Source organism: Theileria annulata, chromosome 1, assembly GCF_000003225.4.
Source record: "Theileria annulata chromosome 1, complete sequence, *** SEQUENCING IN PROGRESS ***".
Lineage (NCBI taxonomy): Eukaryota > Apicomplexa > Aconoidasida > Piroplasmida > Theileriidae > Theileria > Theileria annulata.
In genome coordinates, this window is record NC_011129.2 from 160,991 (window position 1) to 179,868 (window position 18,878).

General features: G+C 31.5%; 8 protein-coding genes across 8 annotated transcripts, besides 12 other annotated features; 3 read left to right on the top strand and 5 right to left on the bottom strand.

The window, feature by feature from the left end:
* Positions 1-96: 96 nt before the first annotated feature.
* TA16645 (ATPase, putative) lies at positions 97-2,958 on the bottom strand (the record flags this gene model as incomplete). The annotated part of the gene is given in 11 exon segments (XM_948523.1): positions 97-372; positions 388-605; positions 667-739; positions 869-1,085; positions 1,102-1,213; positions 1,274-1,326; positions 1,359-1,615; positions 1,710-1,868; positions 2,005-2,123; positions 2,196-2,441; positions 2,529-2,958. The coding sequence occupies 11 exon segments, from the start codon at positions 2,956-2,958 to the stop codon at positions 97-99; spliced, it is 2,160 nt and encodes a 719-aa protein (XP_953616.1).
* Positions 2,959-3,744: 786 nt separating this feature from the next.
* TA16640 (uncharacterized protein) lies at positions 3,745-5,845 on the bottom strand (the record flags this gene model as incomplete). The annotated part of the gene is made up of 8 exons (XM_948524.1): positions 3,745-4,029; positions 4,145-4,335; positions 4,470-4,599; positions 4,649-4,876; positions 4,967-5,071; positions 5,146-5,247; positions 5,282-5,456; positions 5,586-5,845. The coding sequence occupies 8 exons, from the start codon at positions 5,843-5,845 to the stop codon at positions 3,745-3,747; spliced, it is 1,476 nt and encodes a 491-aa protein (XP_953617.1).
* Positions 5,846-6,279: 434 nt separating this feature from the next.
* TA16635 (Fe/Mn superoxide dismutase (SOD), putative) lies at positions 6,280-7,186 on the top strand (the record flags this gene model as incomplete). Its single annotated transcript, XM_948525.1, has 4 exons — positions 6,280-6,400; positions 6,502-6,543; positions 6,604-6,913; positions 7,030-7,186. The coding sequence occupies 4 exons, from the start codon at positions 6,280-6,282 to the stop codon at positions 7,184-7,186; spliced, it is 630 nt and encodes a 209-aa protein (XP_953618.1).
* Positions 7,187-7,422: 236 nt separating this feature from the next.
* On the top strand, positions 7,423-9,633 carry TA16625 (uncharacterized protein; the record flags this gene model as incomplete). The annotated part of the gene is given in 11 exon segments (XM_948526.1): positions 7,423-7,877; positions 7,908-7,981; positions 8,036-8,211; positions 8,225-8,298; positions 8,330-8,431; positions 8,576-8,771; positions 8,834-8,905; positions 8,957-9,096; positions 9,118-9,202; positions 9,235-9,447; positions 9,517-9,633. The coding sequence occupies 11 exon segments, from the start codon at positions 7,423-7,425 to the stop codon at positions 9,631-9,633; spliced, it is 1,704 nt and encodes a 567-aa protein (XP_953619.1).
* A 967-nt stretch (positions 9,634-10,600) lies between these two features.
* On the bottom strand, positions 10,601-12,077 carry TA16620 (DnaJ-like molecular chaperone, putative; the record flags this gene model as incomplete). Its single annotated transcript, XM_948527.1, has 4 exons — positions 10,601-11,012; positions 11,168-11,442; positions 11,598-11,969; positions 12,000-12,077. 4 exons carry the CDS (start codon positions 12,075-12,077, stop codon positions 10,601-10,603), a joined length of 1,137 nt encoding a protein of 378 aa, XP_953620.1.
* Positions 10,940-11,008: a sequence feature (2 probable transmembrane helices predicted for TA16620 by TMHMM2.0 at aa 79-96 and 244-266).
* Positions 11,760-11,813: a sequence feature (2 probable transmembrane helices predicted for TA16620 by TMHMM2.0 at aa 79-96 and 244-266).
* A 374-nt stretch (positions 12,078-12,451) lies between the features above and the next one.
* On the bottom strand, positions 12,452-15,429 carry TA16615 (uncharacterized protein; the record flags this gene model as incomplete). The annotated part of the gene is made up of 11 exons (XM_948528.1): positions 12,452-12,770; positions 12,822-12,906; positions 12,956-12,999; positions 13,037-13,105; positions 13,160-13,263; positions 13,360-13,518; positions 13,568-13,707; positions 13,802-14,696; positions 14,803-15,030; positions 15,071-15,213; positions 15,375-15,429. The coding sequence occupies 11 exons, from the start codon at positions 15,427-15,429 to the stop codon at positions 12,452-12,454; spliced, it is 2,241 nt and encodes a 746-aa protein (XP_953621.1).
* Positions 12,902-12,906: a sequence feature (5 probable transmembrane helices predicted for TA16615 by TMHMM2.0 at aa 20-39, 416-438, 473-495, 560-582 and 592-614).
* Positions 12,956-12,999: a sequence feature (5 probable transmembrane helices predicted for TA16615 by TMHMM2.0 at aa 20-39, 416-438, 473-495, 560-582 and 592-614).
* Positions 13,037-13,056: a sequence feature (5 probable transmembrane helices predicted for TA16615 by TMHMM2.0 at aa 20-39, 416-438, 473-495, 560-582 and 592-614).
* Positions 13,084-13,105: a sequence feature (5 probable transmembrane helices predicted for TA16615 by TMHMM2.0 at aa 20-39, 416-438, 473-495, 560-582 and 592-614).
* Positions 13,160-13,206: a sequence feature (5 probable transmembrane helices predicted for TA16615 by TMHMM2.0 at aa 20-39, 416-438, 473-495, 560-582 and 592-614).
* Positions 13,495-13,518: a sequence feature (5 probable transmembrane helices predicted for TA16615 by TMHMM2.0 at aa 20-39, 416-438, 473-495, 560-582 and 592-614).
* Positions 13,568-13,612: a sequence feature (5 probable transmembrane helices predicted for TA16615 by TMHMM2.0 at aa 20-39, 416-438, 473-495, 560-582 and 592-614).
* Positions 13,809-13,877: a sequence feature (5 probable transmembrane helices predicted for TA16615 by TMHMM2.0 at aa 20-39, 416-438, 473-495, 560-582 and 592-614).
* Positions 15,152-15,211: a sequence feature (5 probable transmembrane helices predicted for TA16615 by TMHMM2.0 at aa 20-39, 416-438, 473-495, 560-582 and 592-614).
* Positions 15,430-15,563: 134 nt separating the features above from the next.
* TA16610 (aspartyl aminopeptidase, putative) lies at positions 15,564-17,513 on the top strand (the record flags this gene model as incomplete). Its single annotated transcript, XM_948529.1, has 7 exons — positions 15,564-15,715; positions 15,774-15,877; positions 15,967-16,079; positions 16,194-16,284; positions 16,317-16,426; positions 16,534-16,864; positions 16,978-17,513. The coding sequence occupies 7 exons, from the start codon at positions 15,564-15,566 to the stop codon at positions 17,511-17,513; spliced, it is 1,437 nt and encodes a 478-aa protein (XP_953622.1).
* A 168-nt stretch (positions 17,514-17,681) lies between these two features.
* On the bottom strand, positions 17,682-18,797 carry TA16605 (Tpr-related protein family member, putative; the record flags this gene model as incomplete). The annotated part of the gene is made up of 1 exon (XM_948530.1): positions 17,682-18,797. The coding sequence occupies one exon, from the start codon at positions 18,795-18,797 to the stop codon at positions 17,682-17,684; it is 1,116 nt and encodes a 371-aa protein (XP_953623.1).
* Positions 17,760-17,828: a sequence feature (1 probable transmembrane helix predicted for TA16605 by TMHMM2.0 at aa 324-346).
* Positions 18,798-18,878: the final 81 nt, after the last annotated feature.

Below are 18,878 nucleotides of genomic sequence, written 5' to 3' on the forward strand. Positions count from 1 at the left end.
ACAATATTCATGGCTTTCATACTAGAATTAGTGTACACAAGATAGTTCATAATAGTGCATTAGTGCTCAATATACTGTTAATCATGTACTAATTGATTAAGAATATTTAAGTTTGAAATTATGATAGAAATCGATTTGCTGTTGTTTGACCGACGGTTTAACCTTGAGTAGAGCCTTTTGGAAGTGTTCCATCTTCACAACTGAGTTTTCTGGAGCACTCAGTTTGTAGTCGGAAACTGGGCTCTCGCTAAGACTCAGCCTTATTTCATCAATTGCTATTATGCTTGCTTCTCTACACAAACTTGCCAAATCTGCTCCGCTGAACCTATCACCAGAATTATCTCGAAATATAGCAAGGAGATAATTATTTAACTAATTTTAGTTAACTGAGTAAGTTGTAAAAATTAGTTCCTCAGGAATATAACTTAATCCCTCGGAGACAATAGAATAAATAAGCAGTAAAGAAAGATACCCGTCAGTCATTTGTGAGATAATTTGAAAGTTAACTAGAGGGTCAATTGGAACTTCAGAAGTTAGTTTAAGTAAAATATCAACCCGATCATCTTCATTGGGTAATGGAACATAAAATAACTTCTCCAACCGCCCTAATCATAAGCATTAAACACAATATCCAATTAATACAATACTATGAAGTGTAGGAATTACCTGGTCTGAGTATAGCGGGGTCAATGATATCAGGTCGATTAGTAGCTGCTATTATATAAACATATTCTCTATTCTAAAACATTTTCTAAACTGTTGTCTAACTAACTTTAGGTGTTAATTAATGATATTCTAACTACCAAAAGTATAAAATAACTAAATAAATATAGTGTCCTAGATGGGTAACAAGAATTGAAATTGATACCTGTATTCCATCCATTTCAGTCAATAATTGATTTACAATACGTTCGTAAACTTGATTAGAATCATTTCTAATAGAACAAAGTGAATCAACTTCGTCAAAGAATATAATACAGGGGGAGCTGGTAGCAGCTCTCTGAAATATTAATCTAATCGCCTTCTCACTCTCTCCAACATATTTATTCAATATCTCAGGCCCTAAATATATTTCAGTCATAGAGCTATATGGATATATACCAAACTACATATATAAGTGTAACTAATTGTAAATATGTTAAACCCTTAATTGAGATGAAATTGGCATTACATTCATTGGAAATGGCTTTGGCCAATAAAGTCTTACCACACCCTATATCATCATTTTCCTCCTAAGTATATAAGAGTGGAAAGTGGATATAACTAAGTAAACAGGAGAGAGTAGATAAATGTCCCTGTAAAGGATAAACAGCTGGAAAACTAGTACTCAGGGAGGGGATTAGCAAGCACGGTAACACAAACCTGGTGGTCCGTATAGTAAAATACCGGCAGAAATACCAATACCGAAACGCTGATATAATTTTTTATACTTGATTGGGAAAACAATTTGTTTTTCTAATTCGGATTTGAGGAAGGAAAGAGCACCGATTTTCGACCAAGTAACATCAGGAATGGTGATAAAGCCCTCACGCTTTGAACTTGGCTGAACCTTATTGATACCAATCAAGAAATCTTCTCTATTTATATACAAATTCTTCATTAAATCATTCATGTCCTATTAATGGTTATTACCTTATTAAATGCATAACTATGATAAACACTTTCAAACTGTAAAAATATGAATAATTGGTTTAAATGAAGAGTGTTACAGTATCGTCGATGTTGTGGGATTTAAACAATCTTGATATGGAATGGATTGCCGATTCTCTCAGAACAGCTTGGAGATCAGCGCCGACAAATCCCGGCGTTAAGTTGGCAATTTCCTCGAAATCAACATCATCAGAAATCTTTATATTCTCAGATAATGCCTAATTAATTTTCTATCACCAGAATAACTATTGTATATAAACTACTAATTTAGAGGGAAATAATTGTATGGTTGGTAAAAATCAGTTAGGTTTAAAATTGGAAATTACTTATATAATAAAATGGTAGTTGGTGTACCTGTAATATATCATATCTAGATTCTTGATTTGGTATTCCCATTGATATTTCTCTATCAAAACGGCCATTACGTCTAATCATGGAATCTACATATTCTTGCCTATTCGTCGCTCCAATCACTATAGATAATTATACCAATAATGATTATTTATAATTTTAGTAATAAATACAAAAATTTTTAGGTGACTAACCTATAACGAAATGGCCTTGTAATGAGTCCATGCAAATCCCCAATTGTGAAACTATTCGTTTTTCCATTTCTCTGAAGGTATTTTCTCTTTTTGGGGTAATTGAATCGAGTTCATCGAGGAAAATAATGCTTGGTGCGCATGCTTTGGCTTGATCAAATAGACTTCGAAGTCTATTTTCTGACTCTCCTGACATTCCAGTAACTATTTCAGTAGCTGCAACTCTAAAAAATGGACATCCAATCTCTCCTAGAACATTTTAAAGCAGTTATTAACCGAATACATAAATATCAAATAGTATAAATAATGTATCCCATAGAATTATTTTTTACTCACCTGCAATTGCTTCTGCTAATTTAGTTTTCCCAGAGCCGGGTGGTCCGTGTAATAAAACTCCTTTAGTTGGTTGTACACCCAAGTGTTTATATAACTGCGGGTATTTCAAAGGGTTTATTACTAAATCTTCAATTTCGCCCTTTATCTTATCTATTCCACCGACATCTTTTAATTTCGTCTTCACATTCAGTTCTGGTATAAATTTATACTCCATTTCTTCATCCAAGTCACTTTGTTTATCATTATTCACAGAATTATTCCCGTTATTCATGAAGTTATTCCCATGATTTATACCGTTAATCTTATTATTGGTATTGGTAAGTTTATAATTATTTGTTAAGGTGTTGTTGAGATTAATAATTGGTTCGTCCAAATCCATACTTAACCCTGAATTTACTTTATCCTCATTCATGTTCCTTTTCTTCTTCATATTTCCACTAATAAACCTTTTAACCAGATTTTTATATAGTTTATGTAATATTCTAATTATATACTCCAAATAACTAATTCGTATGATGAAAATACTCTGGATTAATTTGATTTAGGATTGTACTGATAATATTCTTTAGAATAACAATTTTTTGTCTTTTATAATCCTGGAAGGATTCTCTCAAATCTTCACAAATATCATCAATTGATACAACTTCGCATTCTTTTTCTTCTAATGGATTTATTATAAATATTATTCAGAAAAATTTAATTATTTAGGAATTTACCTATTTTACAGCATGTAATGTGGAATTTACTGAAAGATTCTGGAGGCCAGGCCAAACCTCTTTTTTCCAAAATCGTTCTTAAGCGATTTTCTAATATTTTTACACCCATATAAATATTTTCTAATTAAACTATTCTACAGGAAATCATACATATAATTTTATTATATTATATGGTTTTGCAATACATATAGTGTATGTGGTATGTTTAGTGTGGATTAATTAACATAATCATCATGATCGATGTGATCAGAGATGAGTGATTCGTAGGGATGTTCTGCATCTTCGTCATTGCTTTTATTCATGAAATTCCATGTCGATTTGAGCACTATTATACTTTCGTTTCTATTCTTTATATCCTATTCCACATGATACTTGCTATTACATTAACTATTCTTTACATTGTTAACTATTAACTAGATAATTAACTATATCTAAAATAATAATTAAATAATAGTTATCTGAGGTAAAATATGTAAATGTGAGTGCCCATTAGTGATTAACTAGTTCCTGATACAAACCTCTCTGTTTATTTGTTCTAGTAATTTTTTAGCTTGTTCCGAAACCTTTAAAAATTCCTTTTTCAAATCTTCATTATCTGTGGAAAAAGAAAGCGCCTTTGCTTTGGACTCAACGAATGAGAGTAGAGTTGTAAGAGGCACTCGTTCCTTCACTGGATGTATGGCACTGAGGATGAAAAAGGAAACATCACGTGAACCCCAATAACTGATATGTGATTGTAATATTGCTAGAGGGTTCAAAAAATGTTCCGTTACATCTTCTTGTACCTAATATCATTAATGTATTAATCACACATATTATCCGACATAGTACTATAAATATGAATATTTTGTAAATACATATGGTCTATCGAGTCATAAAATGACTGAAACATTGTAATACCTGATAATCATATCTTTTAGGTAAAGTGTTATTACTATTAGCCTTTTCTAAGGCGTTAGTAGAGGATAAATCGATTTCGAAATCACTGAAAAAGTCATCATCTCTAACAGTTTCAGAAGCCAATTCATCAGACATTGAGGATTCAGACTTATTAATATTTAACCTTTCATCTGGAACCTTTCCCTTCAATTCTAAACATACTTTAAACTACTCATTGCTTACTATTACGAAAATTACTAAACGATATTCTTCCTACAATTTCGTTAATATTTTTTTATGATTTTTTTATTTTTTTAGTAATATAGTATTAATGAATAATTCTTACTATTGGAATTATTGGTGATATTTTGATCTAGAATGCTATTATTTTGGTTTGTTCCAAAGAGGTTATAAATTCCTTTAGTGATTGTGTTTGAAAAATCAGTCAAATTCTCAGCAATCACCGATTTACAATACTATATACATATACAACAATAGTTTCTAACAATAATATATCAATAATACTATAATATAGTAGTTGGGGAATAAACCTGTGTGACAAACCTGAAATTGTTGATCAAGATTATACCAATTTTTTAAACCATTATTATACCAATAAGGTACAATAACTGGTTTCGGAACATTAATGTTTAGATAAATTAGTTTTTCCCATCGTGAAGCTATCGGGTCATATGGGTGAAAAATATTATAATACTTTATATCTTCCGGTAACTTCAATCCCAATTTCATTAACTACATTTTATTCATTACTATTATACATTAAACTAATATTTCTATTATTCTATTATATATAACTACATTTAAGGTGTGAATAAATAATACTTGAGGATTTTGATTAACCAGAACAGCTGACAATGGGCTTCCAATAGCAAAAAAAAGATCAATTTTATGTTCTAACCTTGGCCTCTTTGATGCTTCAATATTTGACTACAACATTTTCCAACACTATATTAACTACTATATTTATCTATATTTATCTAAATTATAAATTGTAATAGTACAAGTCTGCATGGATTAACGCTTAAGAGATCATAGACCAAAACTGAACCCATAGAATAACCAATTATGGCAATTTTCGATTCTTTAAACTGTCCAGACACATGCTAAACATTCCATTATTACTATATTAGTTATTACATTGCGTAGTCTGGCGATTTCATTATTTAAATCGTTAGCGATGTTGTTCATGAGATAATCTGAGAATTTGGGGTTTTGGTAGAAAATTATGTCCATTACTGCCAGGTTAAACACTCTTCTCATACCCTTCATCGTATCAATACAATAATTATCAAATAATCTACAAACAATATCACTAACAACTCTTAATTATACTATTAAATGTAAAAGTGATAAACACTTGAAAAATCAACCATCATAAAATTCGAGCAAATGAAAACTTTAATTAAAATAACTAAAATAGTTAAAAAATATAGAAAATTACTTATTTTGTGCATCAACGATATATCTTTTCCAATTAATAAAGCAAAGATGAATTTTAAGTTTTTGATTATAGAACCAATGTTTTCTAACAACTTCGAGGCTATGTTTTAGGCTTTTATAGTCATTTTCAAGCATATTTTCAGTGGTTCCGATCCCGTGGACTGCTATCAAAATACAGTCACAGGCATCTTCCTTCTGAACACCAAAATCCAAATCTAACATAGATTTCAACTTCTCCAACTTCTCATTCAATTCTTCCATCCTTTCAAAAATAATACACTATTACTATTTTAAACTCATTTATATAATTAAACACTACTTTTCAATATATTACAATATTTTAGGATATTTTACAATAATTTACATATTAATTGCAATTGAACAATTTTTAGAACTACTAGCTGGAAGAAGCATATTGAAGTTGGTTTTTTAAAATAGTATCCATATTGTTCATTTATTTAAAAATATATTGGAAATCATTTTAGCAAAATTTTTTCATTTTTTTAAAGAAAATTCTCTTCCCCATCAAATTGTTTACACATCCTATTAATCATTATTTACTAGGATTGTTTTCCAAAACTTGTTTAGAAAATAATTAGTTTTCCTCTTATTTTCATTTTTAAATCTCGATTATTTAAGTTTCCCTCAGTTTAACTGATTTTTTTTAAAACTCTTTTATTAGGCAGGAATCAACGATGTCGTTTAAATTGCCGCCATTGCCTTATGGGCTCAAGGATCTTGTACCTCACCTAAGTGAAGAAACTTTGACGTATCACTACACCAAACATCACGCTGGTTACGTTAATAAACTCAATGGTACCACTTTTTACACATTTTACTATGTTTTATAATTTATTATATTTTAACAATGTTTAATTGTTTGAATATTGTTTGATTTCTATTAATTGTTGTTTTAGGATTGGTTAACGGTACAGCGTTAGAAAACAAATCACTTGAAGGTACTTCTAATTATACTTATTTACTCTTATTTTTTCATAAAAATGACTAATTATAGTTAGATATAGTTTGTAATAACTATTTATATGTGTTAGATTTATTGAAAACTGAGTCTGGAGCTGTTTTTAACAACGCTGCTCAAGTTTGGAATCACACCTTTTATTGGCATTCAATGTCACCAAGCGGTGGTGGAGAGCCTCGCGGGACTGTGCGAAAGCTTTTGGACGAGAAGTTTGGATCCTTTGACAACTTTAAGAAGGAGTTTTCAAGTGTTCTCGTTGGCCATTTCGGTTCTGGTTGGGGCTGGCTCGTACTCAAATCTGATGGAACTCCCGAAGTCGTACAAACTCATGATGCCGGGAATCCACTACGGTACCTAACTATCAATTTTTATTATTTACCTAGTTATTCATTATTCAAGTTACCATTTATTTTGCATCATAATTGATATATATTTCCCCCTAAATTAGATTGTTATACAATTTTAGTTATATTTATGGAATATGTTGTAGTGATAATACTGGAACACCGTTATTAGCATGTGATGTATGGGAGCACGCTTATTACGTCGATTATAGAAACGACAGGGCATCATACGTTAATGGTACTCCTTGTTTTCATTCATTTCCTCAACGAATACTATGATAGTTTTATAGTTACACATCTTTCACCAGTTATTTAGTTATGATAGTCAACACATAATTTATGAGTTTGGCGATGTAAAATATTATAGCTTGGTGGAATCTGGTGAATTGGGACTTTGCTAATTTAAACCTCGAAAAACCCTTCAAACACTCTTAAAAAATACATTTTTCAATCTTCTACACCACACATTACACATTACCCTTATTATAATATTATTATAAAATATGATAGTATAAATGTATAATATTGCGGAAAATGTGAGAAAAGGTTTAAGTAAGAAGGTTATCAAGAATATTAAATCAATTGAAAGGCTATATAAACCGCCTGAAAAAGATTTCTCCCCAAACTCGACTCTAAACTCCCTTTATAATATAGATTCCAATAATTTAATAAATAATTATGGTTTAAAAAGTACAGAAAAATCAAATATTACACTTATTTCACCTAATAATGGTCTAACATTTGAAAAGAATCCTATAAGTTTGGTAAATAACGGAACAAATCAAGTTATCGGTACAAATTTGGAAAATAATGATGTAAATAAGTTATTGAGGAATGTGTATAAATCGTCGAGTAATGGAATATATAATGATAGTTTATGGCATAGATATGCCCAGAGGTTAAGGGTCATTTCCTCCCTTTTACAACCGACTGACATTGTAACTGTATTTTATTCTTTTGGGAAAATTAGGTGATTTTCAACTCAATTTATGTTTTTTAGGTATAAAGATATTCACTTATTCAATACTCTCTTCCCAATCCTCATTAAAAATCTACAAACCATTTCTGCTACAGGTTCACTACACATTTAGATAACACCTTTTAAATAGTAGAATTAGTATTATGTAGTTACTCTATATAGTTCAATATATCTGAATTCATATAACCAATTGGAAAATGTTATAGGATTATCAATAATAATGAATAGTATGAAGAAATTAGAAATACGCAATTATGATATTCTCGATTTAATTACAAATGAGGTATTTTTTATTCATATTATTACACATATTAATGGCGTAACAGTTTATATTAAAGAACGATAAAGCGAATATACAAGATATAACACTGGTTGCGAATAGTTTATCATTCTTTAATATTTATCACATTAAGTAAGTTTACTTAGTTTTTAACCTGTTTTAGGTTTTGGAACTCACTTTATAAACTAATCCTCATTAGAAACAATCAAATCGATCCTCTTCAAGCTTCCCTTCTCATTTCTTCTGTTGCTAAATTGGATATAAGGTTCCTATCACAGCTGATAATTCCTGTCATCTAATTCTGGGAATTTAGATTTACACTAATATTAGTTATATAGTCTTAATTCATCTTTGAATTAGTTAATTATCTTTGCTATTATACTGTTTACTTAGTTAAATATATCTAGAGGCAACTCTGTGGAAAATGTAATAGGAATGTATTGATGTTGAGATTATTAAAGAGGAGATTAAGGCCTGCAATTGAGAATAATGAGTTGTCACCAGAGCTCATTTCCTTAGTGTTACACTCACTCACGAAACTCGATTTTGAGGCCAAACACTTTTATAACTCTTGCTATAACTCTTTTCATCATTTCATACTACAGGTTCTAACATTCCTAGCGTAGTTAAGTAATCTAACGAATAACTCTGTGGCATATGGTTTTAGGATAAAGTTGATCTACAAGGAATTGTATTATATTTATACACATCAGTTTGCATATTAGAACCAAATCTAGAAGTACAAACTACACATTTTATATACCAATAGTCTAAAATATATTATTATTAGATGGTAGAAAGATGTTTGAAGATACTGGATAAATCGAGAGGAAGTTTAAAAAGCTATAAAATCCTCAAACTAAAATATATAATCGACCACTTACAACATAAACACCAAAGTATTTTTTACACATTCTTACGTCAATTTAGGTTTTATGAATGAGTTAACAGAAGATTTACAATTTTTCATCAAATTCATCAAAGATCAAAAAATCAAACAGGTTCCCATATATACATAAATTATACCAATTTTAACGTCACTAATAATACTGAATTTATTAGAATAAGAAAATGCCTAGATGGTCGTATGAAATGAGTTTATTATTGAAAGATTGCGGAGTAAAACATGAAAAAAATATCTATTTTGATTATTTGAGGGCAGATATTTATATTAAGGATTTTAATTTTGTTATTTTATGCGCTGGTCCATACAGCCATTACACCAAATCACATCAATTGAACAAATTTACACAAATTCATCAATCAACACTTTCTCTAAAAGTAATTTCACCTACATTAAACTAATTATTAAAATTTCTATACTAGTGTTAGTGTTAATATTGTTGATAGGGGTTTAATATTGGGATAATACCATACTATGAATGGAATCGCTTAAAAACAAGGGATGATAAAATTAATTATTTAAATAACTTTGGTCAATTGTCTTCTTTAACACTTTTAAACTAATATTATTTCACACATCATAAAATTTTCCTACACATTTCACAATAGCTCTAATAATAATAATATTTTGATTTATATTGTTTAATATTTAATCGATGGATTCAGAGTATATTTTATACAATTTATTTTATAAAATGAGGTATTTTTAGGCCTGCAGATTTTGTACCTAACTTTGAAGACGTTGAGTCAATGTTCAAAGTCGACTACAATGGACTTATAATTTACGGTGAAGGAATGCCTTCATTCGATGATATCAAATTATCATATCGTCAAGCCTGGAAATATTGCAAAGAAGGCAATAATTTTTATCACTAGACACCTTAATTACCTATTTACACATTATTTTTCATTTACTCTAATTTTAGTGTTATTTTAGCTAATTTGTATTTTTATAGGTTGTTTATGTTTCTGTCGAAATATTATGAGTCCAAAGACCAATAATTGTACATATTTTGCCATTTGTGATGGTACTGATCCAGGTAACACACTATTACACATTTTTACCAACCTAATATTACACCTGTTAATTGATTGATTAGTGAATTTTCTGGTCCTAAATCCAACAAATAAAGACTCAAAACCAATTAAAATCACGTAATACAACCCTTCCAACATTTTTATTTATACTAACCATAAACAATTATATATACTTATAGCTACCTTTATTATAATAGTGTTATAATAGATTTGGTGAGATATTGAGTGGTTATTGGGTATGGAAGAAGTGTCGTTTGTTTTATGTTCCTTCTGACAAATCAGAATCTAAATCTAACCCTATGGTTATTGAAGGTTTATCTCCAGCTTTCTTTGAATCACTTCTTAAATGCACCTGGTACTCCACACTCAGTTAATAATTTCTTAGTGAATGCTATACTATGTTAAAGGAAACAAATCAAAAACTTGAACAAATTAACTAAGCTAATGTACTGTACTATACATATATGGTGGTATAATTAATGGGATAGAAAGATTAAAATTCGTATTTTTGTAATAGTTTTGTGTATGAGTGTCTGAGATCATTGAGTACTTTACAGCTTTTGGGTGTTTCATAGAGTTCTGGCGGTGGGTTTCTAAATGAAGACAAATATGAGTAAATCTGCCGCTGGTTCTCTCGCTTGCTATCATTGCATTTGTCTTCAAAATACTTATACTCGACTTCAAACTCAATTTTAATGCGTTGAGCCGTATTCTTTGGGTACGTTCTCTCAAAGGTTCGCGAATCTACGTAGTATACTACTCCGTTTAGACTCGTAGATTGCATTTGTCCAAACTTCGAACTCTTCTCAAACTGATAAAGTTGTGGACTTCGGGAAAAGAGGTTCATCATGAGCATGAATATCATCAATACCAACAATGGCACAAATTGCGTTAATCCACCTCTTCTAAAACATTTTTCAACACATAATTACTTAACTACATATAACCAAGCTATTATGAAAAATAATTCTAAAACTAGTAATTTTTGAAATAATTATAAAATTCGGTTCGAGTTAGGAATAACTAGTACAGTTGTAGAAAGAACTGCCTAAGATAGTACCTGGTATTATTTCTATTGCCACCAGTGCGTCTTGTTGTGAAATGAAAAACGTTGTTGTGTTGATGAATTCCGAAAAAGGCTTCGAATAGTTGTTCAGGTGTAACGAAATCTTGCTGGTACCGCTGCTGGTTAACAAACCGTTCCTCGTCGCCGTGGAGGTCGTATTCTTCCCTTGCCCTCGGGTTCGTCAGGCATTGAAACGCTGTTGACACCTTCTTAAAGGCCTCAGAAGCCAAGGGCGACGGGTTCTTATCCGGATGTAATTTCAATGCTAACTAATACATTTTATTCAGAGTCATCTAGTTAACTCCTTTAGGGCTTAACTAATATTAAAGTAGCTACTAGTAGTATAATATAATTTGATGTAATTTTATTAAAAATTGTAGAAATATATAAAAATGAGTAAAAATATAAAAAATTTGAAAAATACTTTTTTGTAGCTCTTTTTTATTTTCTCGACTGAATCAGTTTTTGCCACTTGCAGTATTTCATAATAGTTCTTTGACTTTACGATCATACGGCACAAACTTTCCTGCTCCTCAGTGGCGTTACGACTACTCGATTCATTCTCTACAAAATTATACATTAACCTCCAATTATACAAATTCATAATAATATAATTAATAATAATTATTGTAGTAAAAAATTTACGCGGTGGATCTTTAGAATTGTTCGGCAAATCATTGGAATTGATAGGTGTATCATTTGGGGTGTTTTGTGTAAATTTAAGGCATTTATCTATGAAGGTTTGATATTCTTGTGACGGGAACATATTGTTTGCTTTATTGGCGAATTTCAATGCCTAATTATTTGATTAGAGGTTTGAAATTACCTTTTGGTAATCTTGGCGTGAGAACGCCGTTTTTGCTATTTTAAAGCATTTTATTGATTCATCTTTATTTGCTTCCATTTAGTCCGGCTGTTAACCGACATAATAATAAATCAATTTATTTGCGATAATTATGGGATCGATATAAATAAAATAATACAGATAATACAAATGAAAATAAAATCTATAAAAATATAATAATAAAAATAATTTCTACAAATCAATTTATTAAATTCATTTTATCAATTCCCCATTCACTTTCTCCTATACTTTTATTTTTTCGTTTATATTATTTGATTTTTTTCACCATCAATTTATTTATTTTCGACTACTTATTTTATTTATTTTACATTTATTTTTTTTATTTACACTATTTTGATAAAAATTCTCAATTATATCAATACTACATAATATCAATAATATACAGTTAATTTAGCACAATTATTATTAATAAATTAATTTCTTCTTCTTACACTTTCCAACTCCTTTTCATCCGATCCTTCATTATTATCCTTTACATTATTATCAGCCAACTCTTGGGTCTTGTTACCATCATCAACGGTGTTACCACCATTATCAGTCGTGTTAGGAGTATTTTCTATAGCATTAGTATCATTTGTTTTATGTATTGTTCTGTTTGGATCGACTTTATATTTCCATCTCTGGTAGAGATAGCAGAAGAAGATGATGTCGTCTCTGAAACAGGACAACCTATGAAGCATTGGCATATCAATTAAGAATGACGCCACATCGTCCACAAAAGTATTCAGTGATCTATTATACAATTATCAATTGTATAATTATTAGCTATAATGTGTTGTTTACCTGTAGATAAGTGCTCTCCAAGGGAGATGCTCAACAGACTTTAGTCTGTAGTTTATGTACAATTGAGGTGTCATCATTATAAATCCTACACACATTTATGCCATAATTATATATATTTAAAAGAATAATAACACCTAAATCATATAATTTAGTATAACTAAATAAATAAACTGTAAAACTATTTTGCAGGAGGGGATGGCAAGAATCGCCTGAACTAATTCATTACCAAAAGTATAGACTGATCCAGCCAAAACTGAGATAAAATATGAATACCACGACTTGTGCTTATTATAATATAAGGAATATATTGCATATCCAATCACCTATATCATTTTTACATTATCCCCCAATATGGAATATATATATATATATAACTAAAATTGGTATATTCTAATGAGTTACGCAGGGTGTTAATAACATCGACATGTATTTTATTGCGATTCTATCATACTCTTTCGTTTTATTCTCAATGTGACTCTAAATCACATTAGTGCTAAATTTACTTATAAATTTAATAGTATTATTGTATAATCAATACTGTTGTGTGTGAGATGGTGATGAAAGGGTAAAATGGGTGGAATTTGACCTTGATTGCCTTGGTGAGTTTCCAGAACGATGAGAAGATGTTCAAGAGAATCTCAAACAGAATCATGTACGAGCGGTTCTCATCATCGTACACGTACAACGCGATTATTATCTACTCAACATTAGTCAATAGTATATATCTATCATAGTTTAGATAATACTATATAGCTAGTGTTAATAAATCCTAATTCTCTAAAGTAGCTGGTAAGATTTGGAATACTAACCTCTGAAACCAAGTTTATTACTAAAGTTATTGTCGACAATCCTTCCATTGATTTATTGTTTATCCAAAATTGTATATCTACACATTACAATTATATTTAGTTTCGATTATATAACCAAGGTAGAATATAACTAAATCACCAAGAAAAACCGTAGTAAGAACCGTAACGTACCGTTTTTAAAAGCAAACATTGAGAAGATCGAATGTAATAATATGAAAACAAATGAAAAAACTAAATAATAGGGTGAGGTATTCAATAACATTTTCTTGATGGTATCCAATTCTTTAGTGTTATCAATTCCCAAGATATTCTTATTTACATTCATTTGGCTCATAAACATATAATACATTGGCGAGCATATACTAAAATTTATCAAAATATCCAACTCCACAACATCACTAATTAAACTTTCATGTTCTTTTTTGACCAGTCCATTATCTACTACACCCTCAATTAATCCACGATCAACATCATCTACAGCCATATTTAATTTTTTCATTTCCTCTTCCACATCAATCTTATCAGTATCCTTAACACTATCACCACTATTTAGAGTATTTACAGTGTTATTAAAGAGTGAATTGATTTGTTGCAGATTATTGGAAGGGGAAAGATTAGGATCAGTTACAAAACTATTGAGAAATAAATTCTTTTCATACTCTATTTCTTTAAACACTTTTGCAGGGTTATATCTTTCAGTTTTACCATTATTCACACTGTCACTATCTACGAGTATTGGCACCAAATGTTCCTCCAATACCCAAAATTGTGACAGGTATAACACAGGGTCATACAGATGATATTCGTAATATTTAGTGAATGTATCAAAGTATGGATCATTTTTCACCTGCAAATGCTCCTTATCGTCATAGACTAAGTTCACATCAACTCTCGGAACCCAGTACTTAACTTCTTCATCTCCTCTAACCTTTTCCACACTCGTTTCCGAATTCATCAAACTCACTGCCGACTGTTTTACATTCTTTTTATACCTTGTCAACGGCACTGTTTTCAATATATAATGTCCTTCCATGCCTTCTTTAAAAGTGCTTTTATTGAATTCAGCCTAAAAAGCATAAGAGTTGGTTTCTACATATTTATCTACAATTCATAATTTAATATTATTAAAAGTTAGAAAGAATTGATAATCAATAGTTAGTAGTGTAAATTACATGTTTGTGTTGATAGGCTTTATGAGGAATAATAAAGACTGTGAGGAATAGTTTATCATGTTTATCTTTAAGAAATTTCTGCGAGGGTTTGTATTTGAGGTTAAACGGCTCGAAAGGTGCGTTTCTCTTGTAAAAATACGATTTATTCTCGTTCCTATACACAATCTGGCTTGGCTCAATATTTTCCAAATCTATCCTTATATCATTCGTTATAACTCCATACACATCCTAAATTTAAGTTAAACATATACAATAGGTATTAAGATACGAAGAGTTCATCTGGTTTGAGGTAATTTTTGAATGTTTTGAGTACTTCAGTTTGGTTTAGTGGCGAGTTCTTCTTATAATTCGAAAACAACGAAAAGATCACACGCAGTATTATTAACTGAAATATCAACTGTATAATCCAATCTGAAACATTTTGTATCACCACCAATAAATACAGTTTTGTATAACTCGGTGTAAAATGTGTTAACTTGTAACAACAGAATTAATTATATAATTACTATAAATAACAATATATTATAATGATAGTCTAATTAATAGCATAATAATAGGTAATTGGAAGATACTGGTTTGTCTGTTATTGCGATTGGGCTGTTGTTCGGGCTGTGTAATTTGTTCCATTAATTTAAAAATATAAATTTATATAAAATATTATTAAAAAACATTTATCAAGCTGATAGTGTTAAAAAAAGTGGTGACACAGTTGGGCAGTTAAACTTGATAATATTAATTATTTCTGATAAATTAGAGAATTTATGAGTCTAAATAGTTGTAAATTAAAGGAAGCTCAAGTTTTGGCGCGGAAGTTCGTCGACTTCCTAAACGCCACGGGCTCTCCTTTCCACACAGTCAAACAACTCTCTCTTTACCTTACCAACCATCTTCCCATCAAACACCTCAATGAATTGTATCTTCTTCCACACCCATTATTTACACATTAATTGTTAGTTATTTAAAAAAGTTAGAAGATGTGTAACTGAGCAATTTTTTAGTGAGAATTGGAAATTGGAAAATGGACAAAGTTATTACGTTACTAATAATAATGGCACTATGATGGCCTTCAATATAGGTATCCAACTACTATTCTTTACATTCTTATACAATTACCACTATTGATATATACTATTATTCTTAGTAATAACTGTTTAAAATTGTTAGGTAAGAAATTTGATCCGAGCAAGGGTGGATTGATACTGGTTTGTTCTCATACTGATTCTCCTTGCCTTAAGTTGGATTTTAAGTGTCATGTTAACAATAAAGGTTTTAATCAGGTTTGAGTTCCATACAACCTTGCTTACTCTTAATTATATCATGAATATAGTTTAGCTAAATTATAGTAGATAATATTAGTTAATATAGTATTAGCTCCCTAAAATATCCTGTAGTTATCAGTAACAACGTATGGTGGAGGGTTGTGGCATACTTGGATGGACCGTGATTTAGGTTTAGCTGGAAAAGTTGTAGTCAAGTCTAACGGTATTCTATTAGCATTGATAATTGTTTTGTAGGCAAACTAGAAGAAAAGTTATTACATGTCCAAAAACCCTTGATTTTATTACCAAATCTAGCAATTCATCTACAAAACTCAACTGAACGAGAAGCACTTAAACTTAACAAGGTTCCTTATATTCCCTACGGGGCACTATTTTACATCTGCTTCACAATTATATATATTAACAAGATAACTAATATAATTAGTATATAAATAAGTGTAATGAGTTGTAGGATAATCATTTGAAGCCGTTAATTAGCACTGAAGTTGTACATAATCTTAACTCAACACAAACTGAACCACTTCTCAAACTCGTCTCATCGTATCACTCTCTAGCCATACATTTATACTATATAGTTAATATTATAACTGTCATTGCAATATGTTTTAGTGAATTGAAATGTGAAGTTGAGGACTTGGTTGATTTTGAGTTGTGTTTGATGGACTCGAACCCCTCTTGTTTGTCTGGTGTTTACGAGGAATTCGTTTCCAGTGGTCGACTCGATAATCTTGGATCTTGTTTTGGATCTATTTCTGCCTTCACTGACTTTGTCCTTAATCAAGGTGAGTCACGGCTGCTGATTCCCGCTACTTCTTAGGGAATTTGTTTTACATTACCTATCTAGTTTTATAGTTTGTAGTTAGAAAAAAATGCTGAGATTAATTTTCATTTGTAGGAGAGGATAACGACGCTGTGGTAGTGACTGTGAGTTACAATTATGAAGAAATTGGTTCATCATTAAGTTACGGCGCAGATTCTAACGTGACGTTTCTATGGCTGGAGAAGCTTTTTGGAGCTCTGGGCTGTTCATTGATGGAAACGCGGGACAGAGCGTTGGTGGTTAGCGCTGACATGACTCACGGAGTTCACCCTAACTACTCAGAGAAACACATCTCAACTCACTCGCCAGCGTTTCACGCCGGAGTTGTTCTCAAGTGGAACGTCAACGGCCGCTACGCCACAGAAACTCATTCATCTTCTCTACTGCGCACAGCTGCTGCTTCTGCTGGAGTTCCCTTGCAGGAGTTTAGGGTCGGGAACGAGACACCTTGCGGCAGCACTGTAGGTCCAATTCTTGGTTCTCGTCTCTGTGTTCCAGTGGCTGACGTTGGTTTTCCCCAACTGGCAATGCATTCATGCCGTGAAATGTGTAGCACCGTCGATTTACTAAACTTTAAACTTTTATTACAGGTTCTTTTATTTATGGTTTAATGGTTGTTTAGGAGCTCTTTAATAACCCTTCATTACTAGACTCATATCATACTTTTAACTATTAATTTTCTTTTAGACTATTTTGATTGTAGTTAAAAAATACATTTATTGTGAAATCAGGTGGATGAACTCAGAATAATAGCAGGCCAAAGGTATAATTTATTGTATTTAAATTGTTGAACAGGGATAATCAATTTTATATATCGTCGGAGAACACCTGTTTGGCATTTGAGATGGGATTTTTTCAAGGCCTATTACAACAGTAAAAAATATAATCAATAATATTACATAGGTTAGAAAGTTTAACCACTGAGTAACTATGGAGGGTGCTGTGATCCAGTAGAATTTCCACCACTTCATTTCACCACTGATGACACCTTTGAGATCGTTCCACTCAGTCTGGACAGCAGTTTTAGCATTTTCATCAGGTATTGCGTTGTAGACCTTTCCAAACTCGTCATATGCTTCTTTGAACTTTTGGGCAGTACCAACACTGGGACTACTTTGGAGTGCACCTGCCTTAGATCCCACCTCATCCGCGTATTGTTTGATGAGTGCCTTACAAAGTTTTTCTAATTCTGTATTGACATTGCCCCAGGCACTATCAACAGCTGTGACCTTTCCATCATCTTCTTTTTCTTTTTCTTTAGCTGCAGCAGATAGTGTGGTGTATGCGGCCTTGACCTTGCCGAATGCATCTATTACTGATATGGCCTTTCCGGTATCAGTAGATTGACTGACTAGTTCGGATGCCTTCTGTTGGAGGCCACTACTGCCGGCTGCTGAAGCTAGAGCTGTGGCATCAGTTTTAAGTACATCGAGATCACCACCCTTTATTTGGCTGGCTTCACTGTTAAGCGTTCCGGCCTTACCTGCTAGTGTTCCGGCTGCAGCACTGACTTCACCAGCACCACTAAGTCCAGGAGCGGATTTAAGTTCTCCGGCCTTCTCCTGTAGTTTTGTGGCTTTAACTTTGATAGCTCTTAATTCTGCTCCACCATCAAACAGTTTCTGAATTAGGTCCATTATGTTACCCAATAGCATGCTTGGTAAACACCATAGCTCCAAAGCACTAGCCATTCTTCTTACAAAAACACTGAATAGATTCTCGGGTAACCTAAATCTAATGAGTGCATATGGAGCAGAACTATACGACAACCTAATATTAAGCATCATAGCAAGTCCAGCAAGAACATAGGCTGACATAAGTAACCCACAGGCGTCACCACTATAATTCTCACTGGCTTCCTTTTTACTTTGACATGAAGGACACGGTTTTGCCATTTATTGCGATAAGTTAGTTTAACTGGAAGTTGTTCCTAGTTGCTAATCAACTTGGTGGGCCTTAACCTTCAAGAAAACTTG